The sequence below is a fragment of the Globicephala melas genome, chromosome 10, assembly GCF_963455315.2.
Source record: "Globicephala melas chromosome 10, mGloMel1.2, whole genome shotgun sequence".
Lineage (NCBI taxonomy): Eukaryota > Metazoa > Chordata > Mammalia > Artiodactyla > Delphinidae > Globicephala > Globicephala melas.
In genome coordinates this window covers 61,060,841-61,082,471 of record NC_083323.1, presented here as the reverse complement: position 1 = coordinate 61,082,471, position 21,631 = coordinate 61,060,841, and the positions used below count along the sequence as shown (strand labels likewise).

The window sequence follows — 21,631 nt, the reverse complement described above, 5'->3', positions numbered from 1 at the left end:
CTGAATCACTTTGCTGTATGCCTGAAACTAATACAACATTGTAAATCAACTATACTTCAATCAAAAAAAAAAATTGCTTGTGGAAGTACTTCATCAGCTGCAGAGGACTTGCTGAGGAAAGAGATCAGGGTACAGGTTGCCAGCCTGAAAAACTGGGGTTAGAGCTACACTTTTGGCGCCTCTAAGTCACAGCCCGCTGTTGTGTGCTCCTCCAGGGCGGGCCAGGCTCTGCCTCTGTCCTCAGCCTGGCACAGTTAGTAATCAATGAGTGTTTGTTGAGTGAATACACGTGTTTGTTGAGTGAATGCCTGGCTTGAGGGAATGACCAGGGGATGAGTAAGGAGGGAAAATAAATACCGTGATGTATTGACACCCAAACTCAAAGATAGAGTGAACGGAGCAGGGACTAGAGACACCCTCTGCCCCTGAGCCTGTTTCTTCATCTGTCAAAAGCAGTGGAAAGGCTTGGCCCACCGTCCTCTCTGAGCTCCAGCGTGGCTTAGATGAGATGCAGCAGGTCCATGGAGGCCCCCCTTTGCTGTCTATGCTGGGCTGAAGTGTCCCCTCCCCCGACATCCCTGTCCCCTGGAATTTATAGACTCTTCATTGTCCTGCACAAAGGCCTTCTTGGGGAGGAGATGGGGCGGGGGAGGAGACTGGTGAACTAAAAAGTCAGAGGCTGAGTAACAGCCGGCCACACCCGAGGCCCCATAAATCTGCCCCAGCTCCCTGTAAGATGGACTTCCTTTGCCTTCACCCCGAGCAGCTTGCAGGGCTCGGGCTGCCGGGATCAGTGCATCCTCCCAGCAGCTCTGGAGCCTCACCAAGGTGGAGGTGTGAGGGGTGTGAAGACAAGACCCTGCGAGTGGTGGGGGACTCCTACTGTTTTATCCCTCTGATGTCAGAAAGTCCTTTCCCCCATTTCGTTCCCCTCCCTTGCGCGCCCTGTAATTCTCGTCCACTGCTGTTGCTTCTGAGCAGAAAAGTGAGCATTCTGTGGGTATTCTGAGTCCTGACCCCAGAAAACAGCCTCTTCCCCAGCTCCGGCCTCTCAGGGAGAGAGGGTCGGGGCTGAGAGTAGAATCGGCAGATGGCGCAAGGCTAACAGATGACACGGAAAACAGAATTACTCAGATGTTCTGTCCCTCCATCTTCCCCCCAGAAGGGATGGCCTTCAAACTGGAAAGAGAGAACGATATCAATTGGGAGGGTTGAGGAGGAGAGAAAGGGAAGCTACAGGGTACAGGGGACCGCAAACCAGCACAGAAAAGACCTGGCTTGGAAGCCCATCCCTGCCACTCACCAGCTGGGTGATCTCAAGCAGGTCCATTAACCTCTCAGAGTCTGTGTTTCTCCATCTATAAAATGGGTCGATGAAAGAACCCTGCCTTACCTTCTCACTGGCTTTTATGAAGATGATGTGGATTTTCCTCTTTGTAAAATGGGCTTTACAACTTGTGAAGGTGTAAAAATGTAACAGGTTACTTATAAACTGTAAGTGTCAGCACCTTAGTTGTTTGTAAAATTATTTTTTAAACATTTTTTCTTACAACAAAATAAAATGGAGTAGAAAACATTAGAGCGTGCCACAATTACTGAAGCCTGCACGCCTAGAGCCCGTGCTCTGCAACAAGAGAAGCCACCGCAATGAGAAGCCCTCGCACCGCAACAAAGAGTAGCCCCTGCTCACGGCAACTAGAGAAAGCCCGCACACAGCAACAAAGACCCAACACAGCCAAAAATAAATTAATTAATTAAAAAAACAAAAACAAAAAACATCACAGTGCATCATATAGAAAAAGAAAACATCACAGTGCATCACATAGTTTTATAAAACTTTGCTTTTAGTTATATGTATGTTCGTGTGTCCTGAGGCTGAAGGTAGATGTGTTTACTGTGGGTGATGGTCAAAAAAGTTTGAAACATTCCAAATGGAGGAGATTCTTCAGTGATATCTCGAGAAAGGAATAGTGGATGGACGGAAGCTAACAACAAGAAATGCACCAGGGGGCTTCCCTGGTGGCGCAGTGGTTGAGAGTCCGTCTGCCGATGCAGGGGATGCAGGTTCGTGCCCCGGTCCGGGAAGATCCCACATGCCGCGGAGCGGCTGGGCCCGTGAGCCATGGCCGCTGAGCCTGCGCGTCCGGAGCTTGTGCTCCGCAACGGGAGAGGCCACAGCAGTGAGAGGCCCGCGTACCGCAAAAAAAAAAAAAAGAAATGCACCAGGTGAAACAGATATGTAATTGGTGGTGGACTGTGGAACCCCAGGCTGGGAGGATGAGCCCTGAGAAGCTCAGCGTAACTGAGGTTGGTGGCGATGGGTGGAGGGGCTTACTTGGGACCTATCTGCGCTCTCGGTGTGCAAGGAGGCTCTGCTCTGTAAGACGCCTGGGGCCTGAATCCTGAGGATGCTCACCCTGAACACCTCCTAAGCCGTGGACGCTGCTCCTTCAGCATGGTCCTGAGCTGAGCCAGCAAGAATCTTAAACTCCTGTGCCTGGACCCCTCCCCCGAAAAGTCCACTAAGAGTGCAGTAGGTATGATGTAGTGTTGGGCAGGACCCCCCTGCCTGAACTTCACCCATGACCCTCATCCCCACCCCCACCCCCGGGGCCACAGTCTAGTGATGGTGAACTGGTCAGAGGGGGCCCTAAATCAATCCCAGGCTTCCCTGGTTGGCATTGAGTTATGAGCTGTGGGTTTTGTGATGTAGATCGTGGTTGGGGAGGAGGGGGCATGACCTATGGCAGGTCACACAGGACCCCCAGAAGGGGCCAGAGCTGGGGTCAGAGGCCATCTCCTCCATTCTCCGCCCTACCCTGCTGGGTACCATTCCTAGTCCTTAAGCTGGGTTGGGCCATTTCCCTACTGACCTCTGGCCCCAGCTGTACCTGCCACCAGACCTGTAGGATAGGAATAGGGTGGTTCATGCTGGAAAAAGATCCTGGAAGAAAGGAAGAGGATGAGATGAGAGGACACTTGGCTCCTGACGGGTGACTGGTCTGTGCTCCAAACTGGACCCAAGTGCTTTCTCAGCTCTTTATCTGAAGATTTGCCACTGTGCTCTCCCCCAAACTCCCCCTTTTTTTCTGATTGAATTCCACATGTCAAGACTCCTGCAAACCCCAGCCCGGAGGATTAGATGGCTGGAGATATGGCATGACAGTCAGAGAGCAAGATAGAGAGAGAATCCAGCCGGTGCTCCAAACAATGTGTATTATCAGGGCTTGAGAGAGAGAGTTAGAGGGGTCAAAAGATGGAAAGACCCAGACAGAAGGATGAGAAAGATCAAAAACTGAAAAGATGGCCAGACAGAAGGCAGTGACGAGAACTAAGCTGAAGAGAAACTGGAGTGGCAAGAAAAGAGCATTCTGGTAAACTCCTGTCAGACCCCAGCAGCTCAGAGATCAAAAGGAGGATAGCCTGCACAATTCCTTCACGGTTAATCCTTGAGGCCACCACACGGAGCCTCCAGAAGGAAATGTACCTGACAGAAAGTTACCTGTATCACCCAGGATGTTATCCATTATTTGACACATTAACCAGCAACCTCCACTCCCCCCCTGCCGCAATCATCTCTATCAGCAAAGACATACACAGGAAGGGTCAAGACCCAGGCTGAGGAACTGAGCAGGGGTGGGGGAGGGACACAGAGGTCTCCCGAGGCCTGGACGGGGCACCTCCAAATGGGCATCGCTGCAGATGGAATGTAAAAGAAAGCTCATGAAACTTCTGGGTGCCTGGAGAAGTTGACGAATGATGACCTACAAAAATAATTCTCCTGTCCTTCGTGGTTTGCGCCACAAATCGAACTCCACCACTCTCCTCCCCCTGTGCACTAGTCCTGCCAAGACCCTGCACCTGCCCCTGACCCCAGAACCCTCTGCTATAGCCTCCACTCTGTTGGGTGGGGATGCTCCCCCAATCCCTGCACAGGGCTGCCACCTGCTGGCTGAGAGTGGCCTTTCAGAAACAGGACCCTTGCAGAGGCTGGGGGGTGGTGTGTACTGAACTGGCAGGAGCTTCTCAAGGCTTGCGGGAAGAGAATTTGAAAAGCAAAATGTGAAATCCCCTTTACCTCGCTAGATGTTCCTGGGGCCTCTCAGCACAAGTTAAAGGCTCCTATCCTTCTAGTACAGTCACTCCTGAATGGTGCTGAGGGGTTCTTCAGGCCGGAGGAGAGCCTCAGGAAATTCACATTTCCTGAGTGGTGGACCCTGTGCTAGAGGCAGGAGACAGAGGGACCAAGGTGAGGGAAATAGCCAAGTATGAGATTAATGATAACTAGTGTGAAAAGCACCAGAGCCAAAATATATGCCTGACACAAAGTAGGTTTCAATGAATAGTTATTGAGTGAATGAATGAATTTCTGAGATAGCACTGAGCAATGATGAACTCTGTACAGCAGAGGTTGTGGAGGAAGAGGAGGAACTAGGGAAATCTTTCTGATTCTTTTCTTTTCCCCTTTTGTTATCAAGTAGTAATTATCCTGGTGGAAGATTCAAACATTAAAAAGCAAAATATGAAGGTCCCCTTTCATCTCATTCCTATCCCCCTCCTTAAGTGAATCACTGCCAACATTTTTAAAAAATATTTATTTATTTATTTGGTTGCACCGGGTCTTAGTTGTGGCAGGTGGGCTCCTTAGTTGTGCCTCGCAGGCTCCTTAGTTGTCGCTCCAGGGCTCCTTAGTTGTGGCATGCAAACTCTTAGTTGCAGCATGCACGTGGGATTTAGTTCCCTGACTAGGGATCAAACCAGGGCCCCCTGCATTGGGAGCACTGAGTCATAACCACTGTGTCACCAGGGAAGTCCCCACTACTAACATTTTAATGAGCTTCATTCTTTACAGTAGTCCTCAACTTTGGCTGCACACTAGAATCACATGAGGAGATTTTTAAAATCCCCTTGCTCAAGTTGTGCCCCAGACCAATTACCTCAGAATCTCTGGGGTGCGTCCCAGGCATCACTATTTTTTCAAAAATATTTATTTATTTATTGGGCTGTGCCCGGTCTTAGTTTCAGCACTTGGATCTTTAGTTGTGGCATGCGAACTCTTAGTTGCGGCATGCATGTGGGACCTAGTTCCCCGACCAGGGATTGAACCCAGGCCCCCTGTATTGGGAGCGTGGAGTCTTACCCACTGGACCACCAGGGAAGTCCCCAGGCATCACTATTTTTAAAACTCCTCAAGTGATTACACTGTGCAGCCAATGTTGAGAACTACTGTTTCAGGCCTTTCTATGCATTACTTACATATATGTAAGCAGCCAACTGTGCCCGGGTGCACACACACACGTGATATATATATTACATTGAGTTTTTCTTCTCAATTAACAACATTTCTCAGAGATATTTTCAGAGCAATCCATATGGATCTATCCTTTTTTTTGGCCATGCTGCACGGTATGTGGGATATTAGTTCCCCGACCAGGGATCGAACCCGTGCCCCCTGCAGTGGACGTGTGGAACGCTAACCACTGGACTGCCAGGGAATTCCCCTATCTTTTTTTTTTTTTTTAAATGACGGCAAAATCTACACGTGCATATTTTCTCAAGCCCTTCCTCTACTGATGAACATTTAAGTGGTTTCTAAATTTTTTTACTAATACAAATAACACTGCAAAGTTATACACAGTATATCTTTGTTCACATATGCAAGTGCTGTTTTGGGAAAGATTTCTAAAATCAGAATTTCTGGATTAATGTGTATGTACATTTGTTATTTTGATAGACACTGTCAAAATGCTTTCCAAAAATACTAATTTACATTCTTCCAACAGTGTAAGCATTTAATATTACTAGTGTTTAATTTTTGTTAAGCTGATGGTCCAGAGTAATATTGATATTTCATTATTTTTTTTAAAATATATTTATTTATTTTTGGCTGCGTTGGGTCTTCGTTGTTGCGCGTGGGCTTTCTCTAGTTGTGGCGAGCGGGGGCTACTCTTCGTTGCCGTGCGTGGGCTTCTCATTGCGGTGGCTTCTCTTGCTGCAGAGCACGGGTTCTAGGCGTGCGAGCTTCAGTAGTTGTGGCACGTGGGCCCAGAAGTTGTGGCTCACGGGCTGTAGAGCGCAGGCTCAGTAGTTGTGGCGCACAGGCTTAGTTGCTCTGCGGCGTGTGGGATCTTCCCAGACCAGGGCTCGAACCCGTGTCCCCTGCATTGGCAGGCGGATTTTTAACCACTGTGCCACCAGGGAAGTCCCCATTAATTTGCCTTTTCCTGCTTACTTGTGAGATGAAGTATCTTTTCATATATTTATTTTGGCCATTTGTATTTCTTCTATGAATTAATTACCATGTCTTTTGCCCATTTTCCTATTAGGTTGATTTTTAATTATGATTAGAGGAAATTTTATTTCCAATAATATGACTGGCTAGACTCTGGACTAATCTTTCGGAGTAAAACAGTAAAAATGCAAGTTAAAATACAAATTATTTTAAAAGCATTGAAGAGTTGGCCAGATAGCAAGAATTTATTAGGTTAAAATCTAAGGGAAGGCAGAAACTCAGGGAAACAGAACAAAGAATATACTTTAGCTTGAGCTGTTGAATTAGGCAAACTTGAGCTTCAATTTCCATAGCCTTTATATCTGACAGAATCAAGGTGAGGAATTTCATAGACGATTTCTGTAAAAAGCTAGGAGTCCAGGGCTTCCCTGGTGGTGCAGTGGTTGAGAGTCCACCTGCCGATGCAGGGGACATGGGTTCGTGCCCCGGTCCGGGAAGATCCCACGTGCCACGGAGCGGCTGGGCCCATGAGCCATGGCCGCTGAGCCTGCGCGTCCGGAGCCTATGCTCCGCAGCAGGAGAGGCCACAACAGTGAGAGGCCCGCATACCGCAAAAAAAATTAAAAAAAAGAAAAAAGAAAACTACAGCCTGGTTGATTTCACTGGGAAGAGTAACAAATATTAAGGAACAAATAATCATGATCCCCTCACAGACTCTTCCAGAAAAGAGAGAATGAGAGAATATTTCTCAACTTACTATATGAGCCTATTTTATGACTTATTATTTTATGATATCAAAACCTGACAAGGGTGATAAAAAGTGAGAATTAGAGGCCAATTTCATCCATGAATATAGGTGCAAAAATCCAAAAGCATTTATAGATAAATTATTAAAATCAATAAGAAAGTTTAGAAAGCTTGTTGCATATAAAATTAATATGCAAAATATATTCTATCCGAATAAAACATAAAATATAAAATAGAATGTAAAAATAATATGTAGAAATATAGAATATAGGAATAAGCAGTTAGAAAATATTAATAAAATTAATAAAAGGATACTATTTACCTACCATCAGAATGTATGTAGGAAAAAAATCTATCAAAACATGGACAATATAAAATGTTCTATTAGTCAACCACATATCAGTACTTTAACACACACAAGAAGTTGATTTCTCACTCTCATTCACTCAAAATCTGCCATGTGTCTGGATGATTATCCAGGTAGCAATTTGGTAATTCAGGTTGCTTTGATCCTGTGCCTCCACCATCTTGCCACGAGGCATCCTCTGCCATCACCAAGGCAGGAAAAAAGCTGCTGGAGGGTCTTACGTTAGCAAGTGAATGCACAGGCTCAAAAGGGACATTGTCGATTCCACTCACAGCCTATTAGACAAATTAACCACACAGCGTCGCTTAGTTGCAAGAGAGCTGGGGAAGTATAATCCTCCATATGTCTGGAAGAGATAGAAGAACTGAATATGGGTGGGCACAATAAGTCTCTAGCACAGACCTTTAGGGAGAAAACTATAAAATATTGAAGACATTAAAGAAATCTAAATAAACAGAAGATAGACCGTGTTTAAGGATTAGAAGATTCAATATTACAGAGGTATCAGTTTTCTTTAAATTGATCTACAGATTAAATAGAAGAGTCTCTTATAGGGTCGCAGACAGGTGTTCATTGCAAAGCTGGAGTCACCTGAAGGCTCAACTAGGCTGGATGCCTAAGGTGGCTCACTCCCATGATGCTGTTGATGCCGGCTGGAGGCTGGAAACTCAGCTGGGGCTGTCAACTATAGCACCTACAAGCTGGACTTCTCATAGCATGGTGGCTGCATCCTGAGAGGGAATAACTTGAGAGAGTGTCTGGAGAGTGACTTCCAAGGGGGAAGCTGAAAGGTTTCTGGTGATCCAGCTTCAGATGTCACACAGCATCACTTCTGCCATGAGCCCTAAGACCAGCCAGGTTCAAGGGAAAGGTAAATAGAACACCTCCCAGTAGGAGAAGTGTCAAAGGATTTGTGGCCGTCTTCTGTCTGTCACATTTGACAAACATTCAAAATACCAATAGTTCAAAGGACCAAGAGTAGTCAAGACATTGTTAAAGGAGAAAAAGAAAGTGGGAATACTTGCTTTGGCAGACACCGTGATTCCTTTTAAAGCTTCAGTAATTAGGACAGTGTGATTTGGGCCCAGGTATAGACAAATAAACCAGGTGCCTTCTCTGTAGTTCCTTCATCTTTAACATATGGCTTCTGCCTCATGGTCCTAGATGATTGCTTTAGCGCCAGCTATAACGTCTGCAGCCAGAAGGCAAGATGGTGAAGATGAGAAGAACACACTCCCATCGCATTAAAGATACTTCTAGAAACTGAGCATACCATCTGCACTTACAAAGAGTCAATTTAGGCCAGAGCTTAATCACATAGTCATACTCAATGCAAGGGTGGCTAGAAAATGTACTCTCTAGTTGGGTAGCCTGCGTCCAGTGAGAGAATTCTATTACATACAGTCCACAAACACATGAAGAGATGTGCAACCATATTAGTTATTAGGGAAATGCAAATCAAGACCATAATGAGATACCACTTCACATCCTTCTAACTGGCAAAAATTAGAAGCCTGACAACACAAGAGTGGAAGAAGCCTCACAGGGTCTTTTACATTTACTGGGTTCAGTTATAAATGGTACAAACAATTTGGAAAACAAGTTTGCATTATCTCCTAAAATTGTATAATTAAATGATTTTTGTCTCAGCAATTCCACTCCTAGAATACTCTTGCATACACAATCATGCAAGAGCGTTTGATGAGAGGCTGGGCGGATTCAGGCCTGGGGCAGCGTGGACACCCTGGCCCCGGTCCGGTGGCGACGGCAGAGGCCAGAGGAGCTGCAGATTCCGAGGAACTGGAAAATGGCCTGGAGGAGATTGGAGGCAGCTGCACAGGAGCAGGGCTGCCTCCAGGTGAAGGCGAGCACCCTGGAATCCTGGAGCCGGGAGGAGCACGAAGGACAGACAGTGGCCAGGGGAGACCAAGTGTGGGGATTCCTCGGCTCAGCCTTGCTCCAGATGCACTGCGGGGGAATCTGGACATTTTAACCATACAGAGAATTGTTAGAAGATGCAAGTTGAAAAAGGAAGATTCCAACTGTGGTTTGGAACCCTCGTGTGCCAGCAAATGTAAACCTCTCATGGATGGAGGTGGGTGCCCACCTGCTCAAATAGCAGCCCGGTTTGTCCTCTCCGCCAGGTACTCCCATGGGCCTCTGCGCCAGAGCCAGGAGGATCCCGTCACTTCAGAAGAGCCTCCACATGTTATTACTCACCAGGCCTCCTTTCAAATGCATCTTGCCTGAGAAGATCAATTGCATTATTTAAAAGTTTAAGAAAATTCAGTATCAAACATCCTGTGAGGTTTGAGAATCCTGTGGCTTATGGACCCATAACTAGATGTAGCCCTGCTTTATACTTTTCCATTGTTTTATGGATGTATCCAGGGCTATGTACTCTTTTTAAACGAAAAGTCTTATTTTTATATTTAAAATGCACTATAATCTTCAACTGAATTTTACTAAATGCTAGTACCCAGTCTATTCTGTGTGAGTCCCTAACTGAAGTTATCAGGCACAGGACCACTTTTATATTAAAATGGAAATTTCTCATTAAAAAAAGAAGAGTGTTTGGGACTTCCCTGGCGGTCCAGTGGTTAAGACTCCGCGTTTCCACTACAGGGGGGCGCGGGTGCGATCCCTAGTCAGGTAACTAAGATCTTGCATACCTCCATGCTGGATCAGAAAAAAAAAAAAGAAGAGTGTTCATAGCTGCACAATTTATAGTGGCAGAAACTTGGAAACCCCCCAAATATCCATCAATAAAGCAGCGTGATAACTGTGGTATATTCACACAATGGAGTGAATATACACATAGCAACAAAGATGACCGGACTGTAGCACCACACGACAATATGAGCGAACCTTAGCAATGTTATTCAGTGATAAAAGTAGACAGCAGAAGGCTACGTACAGCATTTACGTCCTTTAAGCTAAAATACTAGAATTATATATGTGTAATATACATAATATATATGCTTTGAAGGAATACCTAAAGATGCAATAAAACAATATATAAAGGAACAAAACAAAGGGCATGAAATTCAGGATTAGAGCTGCCTCGGGTGGGGAGAGGCAGGGGATACATTGGGAAAATCACGTAGTGTATTGTCAAGTTCAAGCTTTCATTTGGAGGTGGTATTATGGGTATTTATTGCCTTGTTAAAAATAATTATCTAATTAATAAGCTAAATAAAAGCAGACTACACAGGCACCAATAATGAGAACGGGGGATTGCGATTAATCTGATCCAGCATATATGAGGTCTAAGAAAGAGAAAGAAAAAATTAAATCTACGTCAACAATAAGCAAAACAAAAACAAAAATATGAGACTTTAATTACAATAGCAAGAAAAACGATAAAGAATCTAGGAATCAACCTAACAATGAATGTATAAGACCTTGCTGGAGAAAATTTAACACTGTTGAAGAACATAAAGGAAAACCTGGAAAATGGATCTATACCATGTTTGTGGAGGAGAAAATTTAACATTGTGAGGCAGTCAACTTTCTCCAAATTAATCTATAAATTCAATGCAATTCCTATCAAAATGCCAGCAAATCTTTTCTAAAGAATTCAACAAACTTATCTGCAATTTTTTTTTTTTTTGGCTGTGTTGGGTCTTTGTTGCTGTGCGTGGGCTTTCTCTAGTTGTGGCAAGCAGGGGCTATTCTTTGTGGCGGTGCACAGGCTTCTCATTGCGGTGGCTTCTCTTGTTGCGGAGCACCAGCTCTAGGCGTGCAGGCTTCAGCAGTTGTGGCACGCGGGCTCAGTAGTTGTGGCTCACGGGCTCGGTAGTTGTGGCACATGGGCTTAGTTGCTCCACGGCATGTGGGATCTTCCCAGACCAGGGCTTGAACCCGTGTCCCCTGCGTTGGCAGGCAGATTCTTGACCACTGCGCCAGCAGGGAAGTCCTGCAATTTTATATGAAAGAATAAAAATCAATTTTGAAAAAGAAAATGAAATATGGAGAACTCACCCTATCAGGTAGTCAGACATACTACAAAGCTGGAGTAATAAAATCAGTGTTGCATCAGCACTGGAACAGTCTAGTAAAATGATATAAGAACTCAAACACAACATAAAACATTAAAGAACATTTGAAGTTTATATATGATAAAGATGATGCTACAAATCAGGGGAAAGAGAATTGTTTAATAGATGGGGTTATTTCACTAGTTGGAGAAAAGACTGGATCTTGTATTAGTCTGTTTGAGCTGCCATAACAAAATACCACAGACTGGGAAGCTTAAACCATAGAAATCTATTTTCTCACTGTTCTGGAGGCTGAAAGTCCAAGACCAAGATGCCAGCAGGGTTGGTTTCTGGTGAGAGCTCTCTCCTTGGCTTGTCGATAGCCTCTTCTCACTGTATCCTCACATGGTCTTTCCACTGTGCTCACACAGGGGTGGGGGAAGGGAGGAGAGAAAAAGAGAAAGACAGCGTGCTCTGGTGTCTCTCCCTTTTCTAAAAGGACAGCAGTCCTATTGGATTAGGGCCCCCTATGAACTCACTTAGTCTTAAGTACCTCCATAGTATCACTGTCTCCAAATACAGCCACGTTGGGGGTTAAGCCTTCCACATATGAATTGTAGGGGGACACAATTCAGTTCATAACAGCTCTCTTCCTCACACCATATATAAAAGTAAATTCCAGATGGATTAAAAACTAAATATTAAAAATAAAACTGCAAGAGTAATGAGAGATGAAGATCCTTGTGATCTTGGAGTGGGAAATTCTTCTTAAGCAAGGCCCAAAAGCACAAAGTATAAGGAGATTTTTTATGAATTTAACCACATCAAAATTCAGGATTTCTTTCGATGAAGTTCACCACAGATAAAGCTAACAGAAAGGTTTATGCTACAGTTGCCACCTTTAAAACCCATCTGACAATGGGTGTATTATCTAGAATATTAAAAGGAATTCCTGAAAACTCAATAAGAAAAAGACAGGAAATTCTAATAGAACATTGGACCCAGGCTATGAACAGGTGATTCACAGGAGGGGAAACAAGAACGACTATCAGGTATGTGGAGAGATGCTCACCTTGTTGATAACAAGAAAAATCCAATGTAAGATAGCAATATCCCCTTATAGTTCTGTACCATCAGATTGACAAACATTAGAAGGCCGAATAAGTACAAGGGTTTGTAATGATTTGGGAGACTTTTATGCACTGTTGGTGGGTGCACTGCAAAATAGGGAGCAATCCGACAGTACCTGGTCAATAAGTATGTATGTTCCCTAGGACCTAGCAGTCTCAGAGATGCTCTCTTTCAGGTCTACAACTGGATAGGTACAAGGATGCTCACTGCAGCATTACTTGCAATGGCATGAAGTTGGAGGCAACATGGGTGTTCATCACTGGAAGAGTAGATAAGTAATATGTGATGTATTCACACTATGGAATTCTATTCAGCAGGAATAAGAGGGAAGAAAGAGAGAGGTTAAAAGGTACACCTCACATATTTTATCAAGAGAGCAAAGATTGTTTTGGGGAGCCTCACCCATCAGACTGCTGCTTGCATTTCATTGGCCAAAATTGTGTCACCTGGTCACACCAAACTATAATAAAAGGTGACTAGAGAGAAGGGAGGTTATGGACAGGGATTCTATCATCTCATCAGTGATTTCTGACACATAACCTGGTAGATTTCTTCTAACTGCTGCATAGAGTCCATAGTGTGCATTCACCACATTTTACTGTGATGGCTACAGGTACAGCAGTCATCTTGTGACCATGAGGAAAAGTCAAGAGACTCCTAGAGAAGGCCCTGAGAACATAGAGTCAACACCAACAGCTTCTTATGCCTGAACTTTTTATCCCGTATGAAGAATAAACCTCTATTTGTTTAAGCCACATGTGTCAGTTAGGGTTCAATTGCAGACAACAGAAATAAATCTGGCTAGTTTAAATGGAGAAGCAGGCTCTAGGTCCTGGAACAACTCCCAGCTTTGGGAGGCATGTGACCTCTGCCTATGATGGGGAAAACAACAGTCACTACTACAGGAAGCTGATGAATCAGGAAGCTGCTCACCAGGACCCTCCTGCATCTGTCATGACCTATGACAGCAAAACGGATGTCCCATGCTACTTAGTTCTATTCCAGACTTATGCCTCACGCAAGAGCAGGACCTAAATCACAGATCCCTAGCTCACAAGAACCTGGGAGGTGTCATTTTAGCTTTCCAGCTTCTGTAGTTTTGGGTGGATGTTGAACTGCCAGAATGTGGCAGCCACCAACACCACTGAGGTCAGCTTTTGGTTACTTACAACCAAAGGCACTCATGACTGGCGCACTGCACAGAACGCAACAAGGCCAGATCCCCAAAACATAACGCTGAGTAAAAGGAACAAACACGATGAGCTCTGTAGCACAATCTAAGGTGTTACTTAAGACGGACACAAATCAACACTACCTTTTTCAATGAAGTGTACATTTTCAAGGATATGTGTGTCAATTGGTAAAGGAAAGGAGGAGGATGGGCTGTGGGGATCAGGGATGAAAGAGATAAACCAAATGAAGTAAAATAAAACAAGAGAGAGATCTTGTACAGTCTGATAGTGGGAGTGATATAAGTAGAGCAATATGATTGGCTCCATTTTCTACACCTGAGGTCCAAACCCAATTCATTAAGTTTGATATTTAATAGTAATTTAACTTAAAGAATACTTTAATAATAATTTATTAATTTAATAAATAATTGTAAATAAATGGTTTAATTTAAATGATTTATTTAAGTATTAACACAATTTAAATATTTCATATTTAATTTACCACACCAGATTAATCCATTAAACTTAATATATCTTGATTTTTGTACCCCTAATTAAGCAATTCTTTATACTTTAATTTTCCCAGAACCTCAAAAAATAGATTCAGGTGACCCCTGGCACCCCACCTCCGTCCCAGTCCCTATTTAGTGAGATGTCTTCACCTGCACTCTCTCCCACCCCACCCCCACCCCCTCACCAAGCCCTGCTCCACCAAGGAGGAAGGGACTTCAGCTTTGGGGGCCGAGTTCCGAAACCTGGCAACGCTTCCATGGTCGAAGGGTCTGGTTCTACGGCAGCTAGTCTCCCCAGAAGGCCTAAGGTGAGCGCGTCGGCAGAGAGGCGGGTCTTACTCTCAGAGCCGCCTCCCCGGGGGAGGAGCCGCCCTGACTCGACCCCGCCCACCCCGGCCAGGCTCTTGGGGCGCGTGTTGGTCGGCTTGGAGAGGAGAGCAGCGTCCCCGCCCGCCCCCCGATCCCTAACAAGCCCGGCTTGATCCGGCTCAGCCCCGAGGTGTCTGAGGCAGCTTTTTATGTTAAGTCGCGCCATCTGTTACCTGCGTTGCTTCCTGGGGCTGTTAGTCCACCTCGAGACACTCCAGAGACCCGGTGTGTGTGCTCCCAGGAGTCTGGGGGGATGCTGTGGGCTCCAGGCTGGGCCCCAGCAATGACTGCCTCCTAGGGACCCTCCAAACCCCAGGTAAGGTCCCATGGGAAAGAGAAGACCGCCTCTCTTCCTTGACTCTCGCTAGGACCCTCACTTGCAGTGAACGACCTCGGCCGTCTTAGGGCTCTTGCCCTTCGGCCTCCCTGCCAGGGGCTTGTCCTCTCTCCAAGGTGGATGCGACGGGAGACTCCAGCGGGCAAAAGCTCTCCCCAGGGCCAGCTGCTGGGACCCCTCCCGGAATCCAGGGAGACTGTTCCCTTCATTCTGTGTTATAGATGCCAACTGCGTGAGGAGGGGAGACTCACCTTCTTGCCCCCAGGATGGAAGAGGAGGAACTGACACTGCAGAAGGGAGGGCTGGACGTCGCTGAGACCCTGTCCTGCCCCGACCACGAGACCTTTACCCCAAGCTGCGTGCTGGGCGCCCTGTACTGGGCCTGTTTCCACAATGACACTGCCCAGCTCCAAGCCATGCTGGACGATGGGGTCTCCCCAGAGGAGGCCACCCAGGTGGACAGCAATGGGAGGGTGAGCTACCCTGGGTGCTTCACAGGCCAGCAGGGGGCGCTCTGTGTCCTCACCACGCCACACTCGTCCTTAGAGAGTCTCAGGGTCAACAGCCACAGCCTGGGTCCTCAGGAGGAAGGGAGTGGGTGAGAGTGGGTCTTCACAGGGGCTGGAGCATCTCTGGGACAGTTGTGGGGTAGAAGGCACAGGGCCCCCGCAAGGAGCTCATGGAGGAAAGCACCGGGGCTGAGCTGTCCCTCCCCCAGACAGGCCTCATGGTCGCATGCTACCACGGCTTCCAAAGTGTTGTGGCCCTGCTCAGCCGCTGTCCTTTCCTGGATGTGAACCAGCAGGACAAAGAAGGAGACACAGCCCTCATGCTGGCTGCCCAAGCAGGTGAGAGGCTGCTAACCCCACCCTTTACCAAACCCCATCACCCCCCCACCCCAGACCCGGCCACAGTCCCACACTCTTTGCACCGACGTTCTCCCACCCCAGATGCTGCCTTGTTGGGGGGAGGGTGGGTTTGGGGCTTTGTCATCCCTTTCTTGGGTAGCTAAGCTCTGCCCTTGGTGCCCTGCAGGCCATGTGCCTCTGGTGAGTCTCCTGATCAACTACTATGCTGGCCTTGACCTGGAGCGCCGGGACCAGCGGGGGCTAACTGCGCTGATGAAGGCCGCCATGCGGGACCGCTCTGAATGTGTGGCTGCCCTCCTCATGGCAGGTGCATGGGGCCTGAACCAGGATGTGTGGTCTCCAGTCCCTCCCCCACGCCTCCCCACCAGACACTAAATCAGCTGTCATAGTTGCAATGAGGAGAGAGGTGGAGATGGAAGATCAATCCAGGCTGACTTCCTGGAGGACGGGAGTGTGCTGGGGCTTCTCACAAGCAACAAAGTCCAGCTATTGATAGCTCTATTTGCATTGCGAATGGCGGTCCCAGAAAAGAAAGCTTGGGAGGGTAACCTAGACCAGCTGGAGAACCTAATACAAAGAAGGCTGGTAACTGGAACCAGACTCCTAAGTTCTCATCCCGGCTCTGCCCCCAGCTGAGTGACCGTGGGCAAACAGCTTCCCTCTCTGGGCCTCACCAGTGTAAGATGAGAGTGATGGCTTTCTCTGGGCTGATCTCCAGCTCTGACGAGCCAGGGTTCCAGGAATGCAGTGATGGGTAGTTGAGACGTGTGGCCGTGTAGAGTTGTTCTGGGGTGAAGTCCACACTGTCTGTGGAGTCTCGGGCCCTCATTACTCCCTGAGGTGGGGCTGCCCTCTGTTGTTCACTCTGGGGGACCCCAGCCTCCAGCTTTTCCCTTTCCCATCCCGTCACACTGGGTTTGGGGTGAGAAGGGAGGAAGCTCTACACCCCCTCCTTTGTCTCAGAGTGACTGCCACTCCCCTCGCGCCCAGGATTAGGGGTGTGTGGTGGTGCAGAGAAGAACCAGGAGTGGGAACCATGAGAATCCCCGCTCCACCTGCTCCAGAGGGTACAGCTCGCTCCCCACTCGTCCTGGGCAAACGTCACACCAGCCCTCTGGTCAGTGCCTTGGCTCAGGAGGTCTCTTCTTCTCCAGCTTTGGAGATACCCCCCCCCCCCCCCGACACACACACAGTAGGTCTCTGTGAAGTCTTTTCCCCTCGCTGGACTCCAATTTCTCTATCAGTCCTAAACCGGAAGTTGGGATCTGGGACTGGTACTGTCTCTGGGCTGTAGCCACAGAGGGGCCCCAGCTTCCAGCTGCAACAGGACGGGACTCTGTGGCTTTGCATGTAACCCCAATCAGTCCTGCTGCTAAAGAATCTGCCCTTCTGCAAGTCACCAATCCCTGTCCTACCCCATGTCACCCCGTCCCTGTCCCCAGGTGCCGACCTGACTGCAGTGGATCCTGTCAGGGGCAAGACAGCCCTGGAGTGGGCATTTCTGACCGACAGCTTCGACACGGTGCAAAGGATCCAGCAGCTGCTGCGGCGGCCCCAAGTGGAGCAGCTCAGCCATCATTACCAGCCTGAGTGGCCAGCCTTGCCCGGGCTTGTGGCACAGGCCCAGGCTCAGGCCGCCCCGTCTTTCCTAGAACGACTTCAGGCCACCTTGAGCCTCCCCTTCGCGCAGTCTCCTCAGGAGGGGGGTGTCCTGGACCACCTTGTGACCGTCACTACCAGCCTGGCGAGTCCTTTCCTCACCACTGCCTGCCACACCCTGTGCCCTGACCACCCACCTGCACTGGGCACTCGAAGCAAGTCTGTGCCAGAGCTGCTAGGCACTGCCCCGCCCCCTCCCCCAGTACCCCAACTCCCCCAGGAAGTCCCTGGCCCCCGGGTCTTCATCCCCTACCAGAGCCCTCAGGGTGTACTGAGCATGTGCTATCAGTGGCTCCAGCCCAGAGATAGTACCAGCCCCAGGCCCCAAGCCCCTAAGATCCTCCTCTCCAAGGCACCCTCATCTGGCGTTCAGTGGAAGCCAGAGCCCAGGCCTGCAGGGAATCGAAGGCTGTCCCTTCCTGTCTGGAGATACCAGGAGCTCAGGATGGAGAGGAGGAGGCAGGAGGAGGCCAGGCTGGCACAGAGCCAGGGGACGAAGGGATAGGCCAGGCTGGGACTAGGTAATCAGGCCCCTCCCTGAGGCTCCTTTGCCCTCTAGAGCCCCTTCTGCCTTCCCATCCACCTGTGTCTAAGTGACTGTACTCTCAGCCTGTGTACAAGGTTATTCATACAGCATTGTTTGCAACAGTAAAAGGGTGGAAACAGCCTAGGTGTCCATCAAAAGGGGACTGGCTAAATTGATTCTGAGTGTAAATACTGCACACCCGTATGATGTATTCTATACAGTGGCAAAACAAGAGTAAGGAAGCTCTTTATGTTCTCATGTGAAACTATCTTCAAGATGTATTAAGTGAAAAAAACCCCCAAACAAGGGGTGGAACAGTGTGTATGGCATGCTACTATCTGTCAAAGTACAATCTGCACCAGGATAAACTCGACTAATACAGATATGTAGTGAGTACCAAGATTTATTAACTACTTAATGAGCAAACCAGCCGCATGGATCAAAGGAAGAAATGAAAAACTATTATAGACATTCAGGGGAAAAAAGAATGCTTGAATAAGATTGCAAAGATAGATACAAAAATATCAATTCCTACCTGGCAATAAAACCATAACTGTTTTTTTTTCCTACCAGACAAAAATAATTTGCTATTTATCAATCTTCTACAAGTTAACCTCTTAACTTTATAGTCTGCGCACTAATCAATAGTAAATCGTATAGCAAACTTAGTTACTTCCCCTGAATGACCCATAGGTGGGGTTATTAGCCAATGATCTAAAATATCTTTGAAAGGGCACTTAGTGATTTTTTGGTGTGCCTTATTTACAAGTTTTGGGTATTTTTTCTTAACATATTTGTTGCATAGATATGTTTGCTTGCTTATTTGTGATAATGAAAGCAACCACTTGTAAGGTGCTTACTATATTCATTAATACATTTAACTCCCAATAATCCTATGAGGATTTTATCTTTGAGGACACAGGGTACAGAGAGGGTTAGGAATTGCCCAGGTTCACACAGCTAGAAACTGACAGAGATCAAGATTGAGAGCCAGCCATTCCAGTTGTAGGGGCCAGACTCTTAACACCAAGCCATGCTGCCTCACAGCACCTTTCTGGAAAGAGACATGACAGTATTTTAGGGAAGAACACTGAGCAGCTGATGAAGGGTGGGAGGGAGACTTTTCACTAAGTATCTTCTTGAAACTTTAGGCCTTTTTAAAAAACAAACTGAATTTTTTCAAACAGTCGTAGATTTACAGAAAAGTTGTGAAGGTCATGCAGAGAGTTTGCATGTACCCCATACCCAGTGTCCTCTTTTATTAACATGAGTGTAGTACATTTGTTACAATTAATGAACGAATGTTAATACATTACTATTAATAAAATCCATTCTTAATTCAGGTTTCCTTAGTTTTTTCCTAATATCCTTTTTCTGTCTAGAATTCCTTTCAGGACACCACATTACATTTAGTCATCATGTTTCCATAGATTCCTCTCGAATGTGACAGTTTTCTCAGGTTTTCCTTGTTTCTGATGACCTAGACAGTTTTGAGGAGGGTTGGTCAGATATTTTGTAGACTGTCCCTCAGGTGGGATTTGTCTGATGTTTTTCTGAAGAGATGAGGGTTATGGGTTTTGGGGAGGAAGATGTACCATTCTCCTCACATCATATTCAGGGTACCTCCTACGCACATGACTTGATCACCTGGCTGAGGTGGTGTTTGTCAGGTTTCTCCACTGTTATGTTCCTCTTTTTACCCCCTTTCTATATTGCACTCTTCAGAAGGAAGTCATTATATGAAGCCCACACTTAAGGAGTGGGGAGCTATACTTCGTCTCCTTGGGGGTGGAGTACCTACATAAATTATTTGGAATTCTGTACAGAATGTTTCAACTTTTTAGTCAAGTATTACCAAATTTTGAAAGACTTGAAAATAAATCTGCTCTTGTGTCCATCAAAAGATGAATGCATAAAGAAGATGTGTTATATATATATACATATACACACACACAATGGAATACTACTCAGCCATAAAAATAAAATTTTGCCATTTGCAACAACATGGACGGACTTGGAGGGCATTATGCTAAGTGAGATAAATCAGACAGAGAAAGACAAACACTGCATGATATCACTTACTTGTGGAATCTTAAAAAGTAAAACAAACTAGTGAATATAACAAAAAAGAAACAGACTCACAGATATAGAGAAAAAACTAGTGGCTACCTGTGGGGAGAGGGAAGGCGGAGGAGCAAGATAGGGTTAGGGGATTAAGAGGTACATACTACCATGTATAAAATAAATAAGGGCTTCCCTGGTGGCGCAGTGGTTGGGAGTCCGCCTGCCGATGCAGGGGACACGGGTTTGTGCCCCAGTCCGGGAAGATCCCACATGCCGCGGAGCGGCTGGGCCCGTGAGCCATGGCCGCTGAGCCTGCGCGTCCGGAGCCTGTGCTCCGCAACGGGAGAGGCCACAGCAGTGAGAGGCCCACGTACCGCAAAACAAAAACAAAAACAAAACAAAACAAAAAAAATAAATAAGCTACAAGGATATATTGTACAACACAGGGAATATAGCCAGTACTTTATAATAACTGTAAATGGGATATAACCTTTAAAATTGTGGATTACTATGTCCTACAACTGAAATTTATATAATATTGTAATCAACTATACCTCAGTTAAAAATAAATAAGTAAAACACATCTGTTCTTTGAATAGAGGAAAACATACACACACACACACACACACACACACACACACACACACACACACACACACACACACACTGAGGTGACAATGATATTAGGGTTAGATAGTGTGTGGTTTCCCCCAGAGGGTTCTGAAGGCAACTGTGGTGAACCAGAATGGGTTCAAGGTTAACTTTGCCATTTTCTACCTGTGTGATCCTGAATAAGACACTTAAGTTTCCCTTGCCTCCTTTCTCATCTGTTAACTGGGGGCAAACAGGGTTATTGGAAAGACCCACTAACTAATGTGGGTAAAAAGGCTCTGCAAACCGTTAAGTGCTGTCGAGAGGTGAGGAGCTCTGGAAGGGCCCTGGGGAACCGAGTTTGACCGAGTTGCTTCGGAACCTCTGGGATGGAGCTAGAGTTCCTTCCTCCCCACCCACTGCTGAAATCAGAGCATGTGAAGCCAGCCCTGGCCCTGGGCATTGCAGCCAGGTAAAGAAACTCCATCTCCAGGCTTGGAACAGCATGGAAGTTACATGCTTCAGCCTGAGAGTTGGCCTGGGACCTTGGGCGAGTTACTGGACCTTTCTGAGCCTCAAGGCTCTTATATGTAGAGTGGAGTGTCACCAAAGGGCTGTTGTGGGAATTAATTGAGCTAATGCAGCACTCCGCACTGTGCCTGGCCTTAATGTCATCATTATCCTATGTAATCCTCACGACCTTCCTCGTTTACAGCTGAGGAAACTGAGGCTATGAGGTTAAGGTACTTGCCCAAGGTCACCAGCTGGTAAGTGGCTAAGTGGTACTTGGAGTTCAAGTCTGTCGGATTCTGAAGCCCGTGTCCGTTCCGTGGCAGCACGCCCGGACTCCGCCCACAGCCTAGGCTCCCTGGTTCTCGGAACCTCTCCCTCCCACTTCCAACCAGTTTGAGTTTTACAAGGGTGCAGGGGTGACCATGGCACCCTCAGGGCCAGAGAACTATCCCTCTGCGGCTCTCCCTCCAGGCTCGCTGGCTTGGGGTAGATCTGGGCTGGCAGGTGGTAACGCCTTGTCCATGGGTCAGACAACAGTTTCCAGCAGAGGGAGCCTCTCCAC

At 46.9% G+C, this 21,631-nt stretch overlaps 1 protein-coding gene and 1 pseudogene across 2 annotated transcripts; both read left to right on the top strand.

Moving 5' to 3' along the window:
• Nucleotides 1–8,500: 8,500 nt before the first annotated feature.
• On the top strand, nt 8,501–9,358 carry LOC115841265 (uncharacterized protein C10orf143-like; annotated as a pseudogene).
• Nucleotides 9,359–15,104: 5,746 nt separating this feature from the next.
• On the top strand, nt 15,105–19,152 carry ANKRD33 (ankyrin repeat domain 33). Of its 2 annotated transcripts, none has more exons than XM_060306206.1 (4): nt 15,105–15,320; nt 15,566–15,695; nt 15,883–16,023; nt 17,159–19,152. In XM_060306206.1, exons 1-4 carry the CDS (start codon nt 15,114–15,116, stop codon nt 17,878–17,880), a joined length of 1,200 nt encoding a protein of 399 aa, XP_060162189.1. In that variant the 5' UTR covers nt 15,105–15,113; the 3' UTR covers nt 17,881–19,152. The 2 variants fall into 2 exon arrangements, with proteins under 2 accessions (XP_060162189.1, XP_060162188.1); XM_060306205.1 differs by having other exon boundaries at nt 15,182–15,320; nt 15,570–15,695.
• Nucleotides 19,153–21,631: the final 2,479 nt, after the last annotated feature.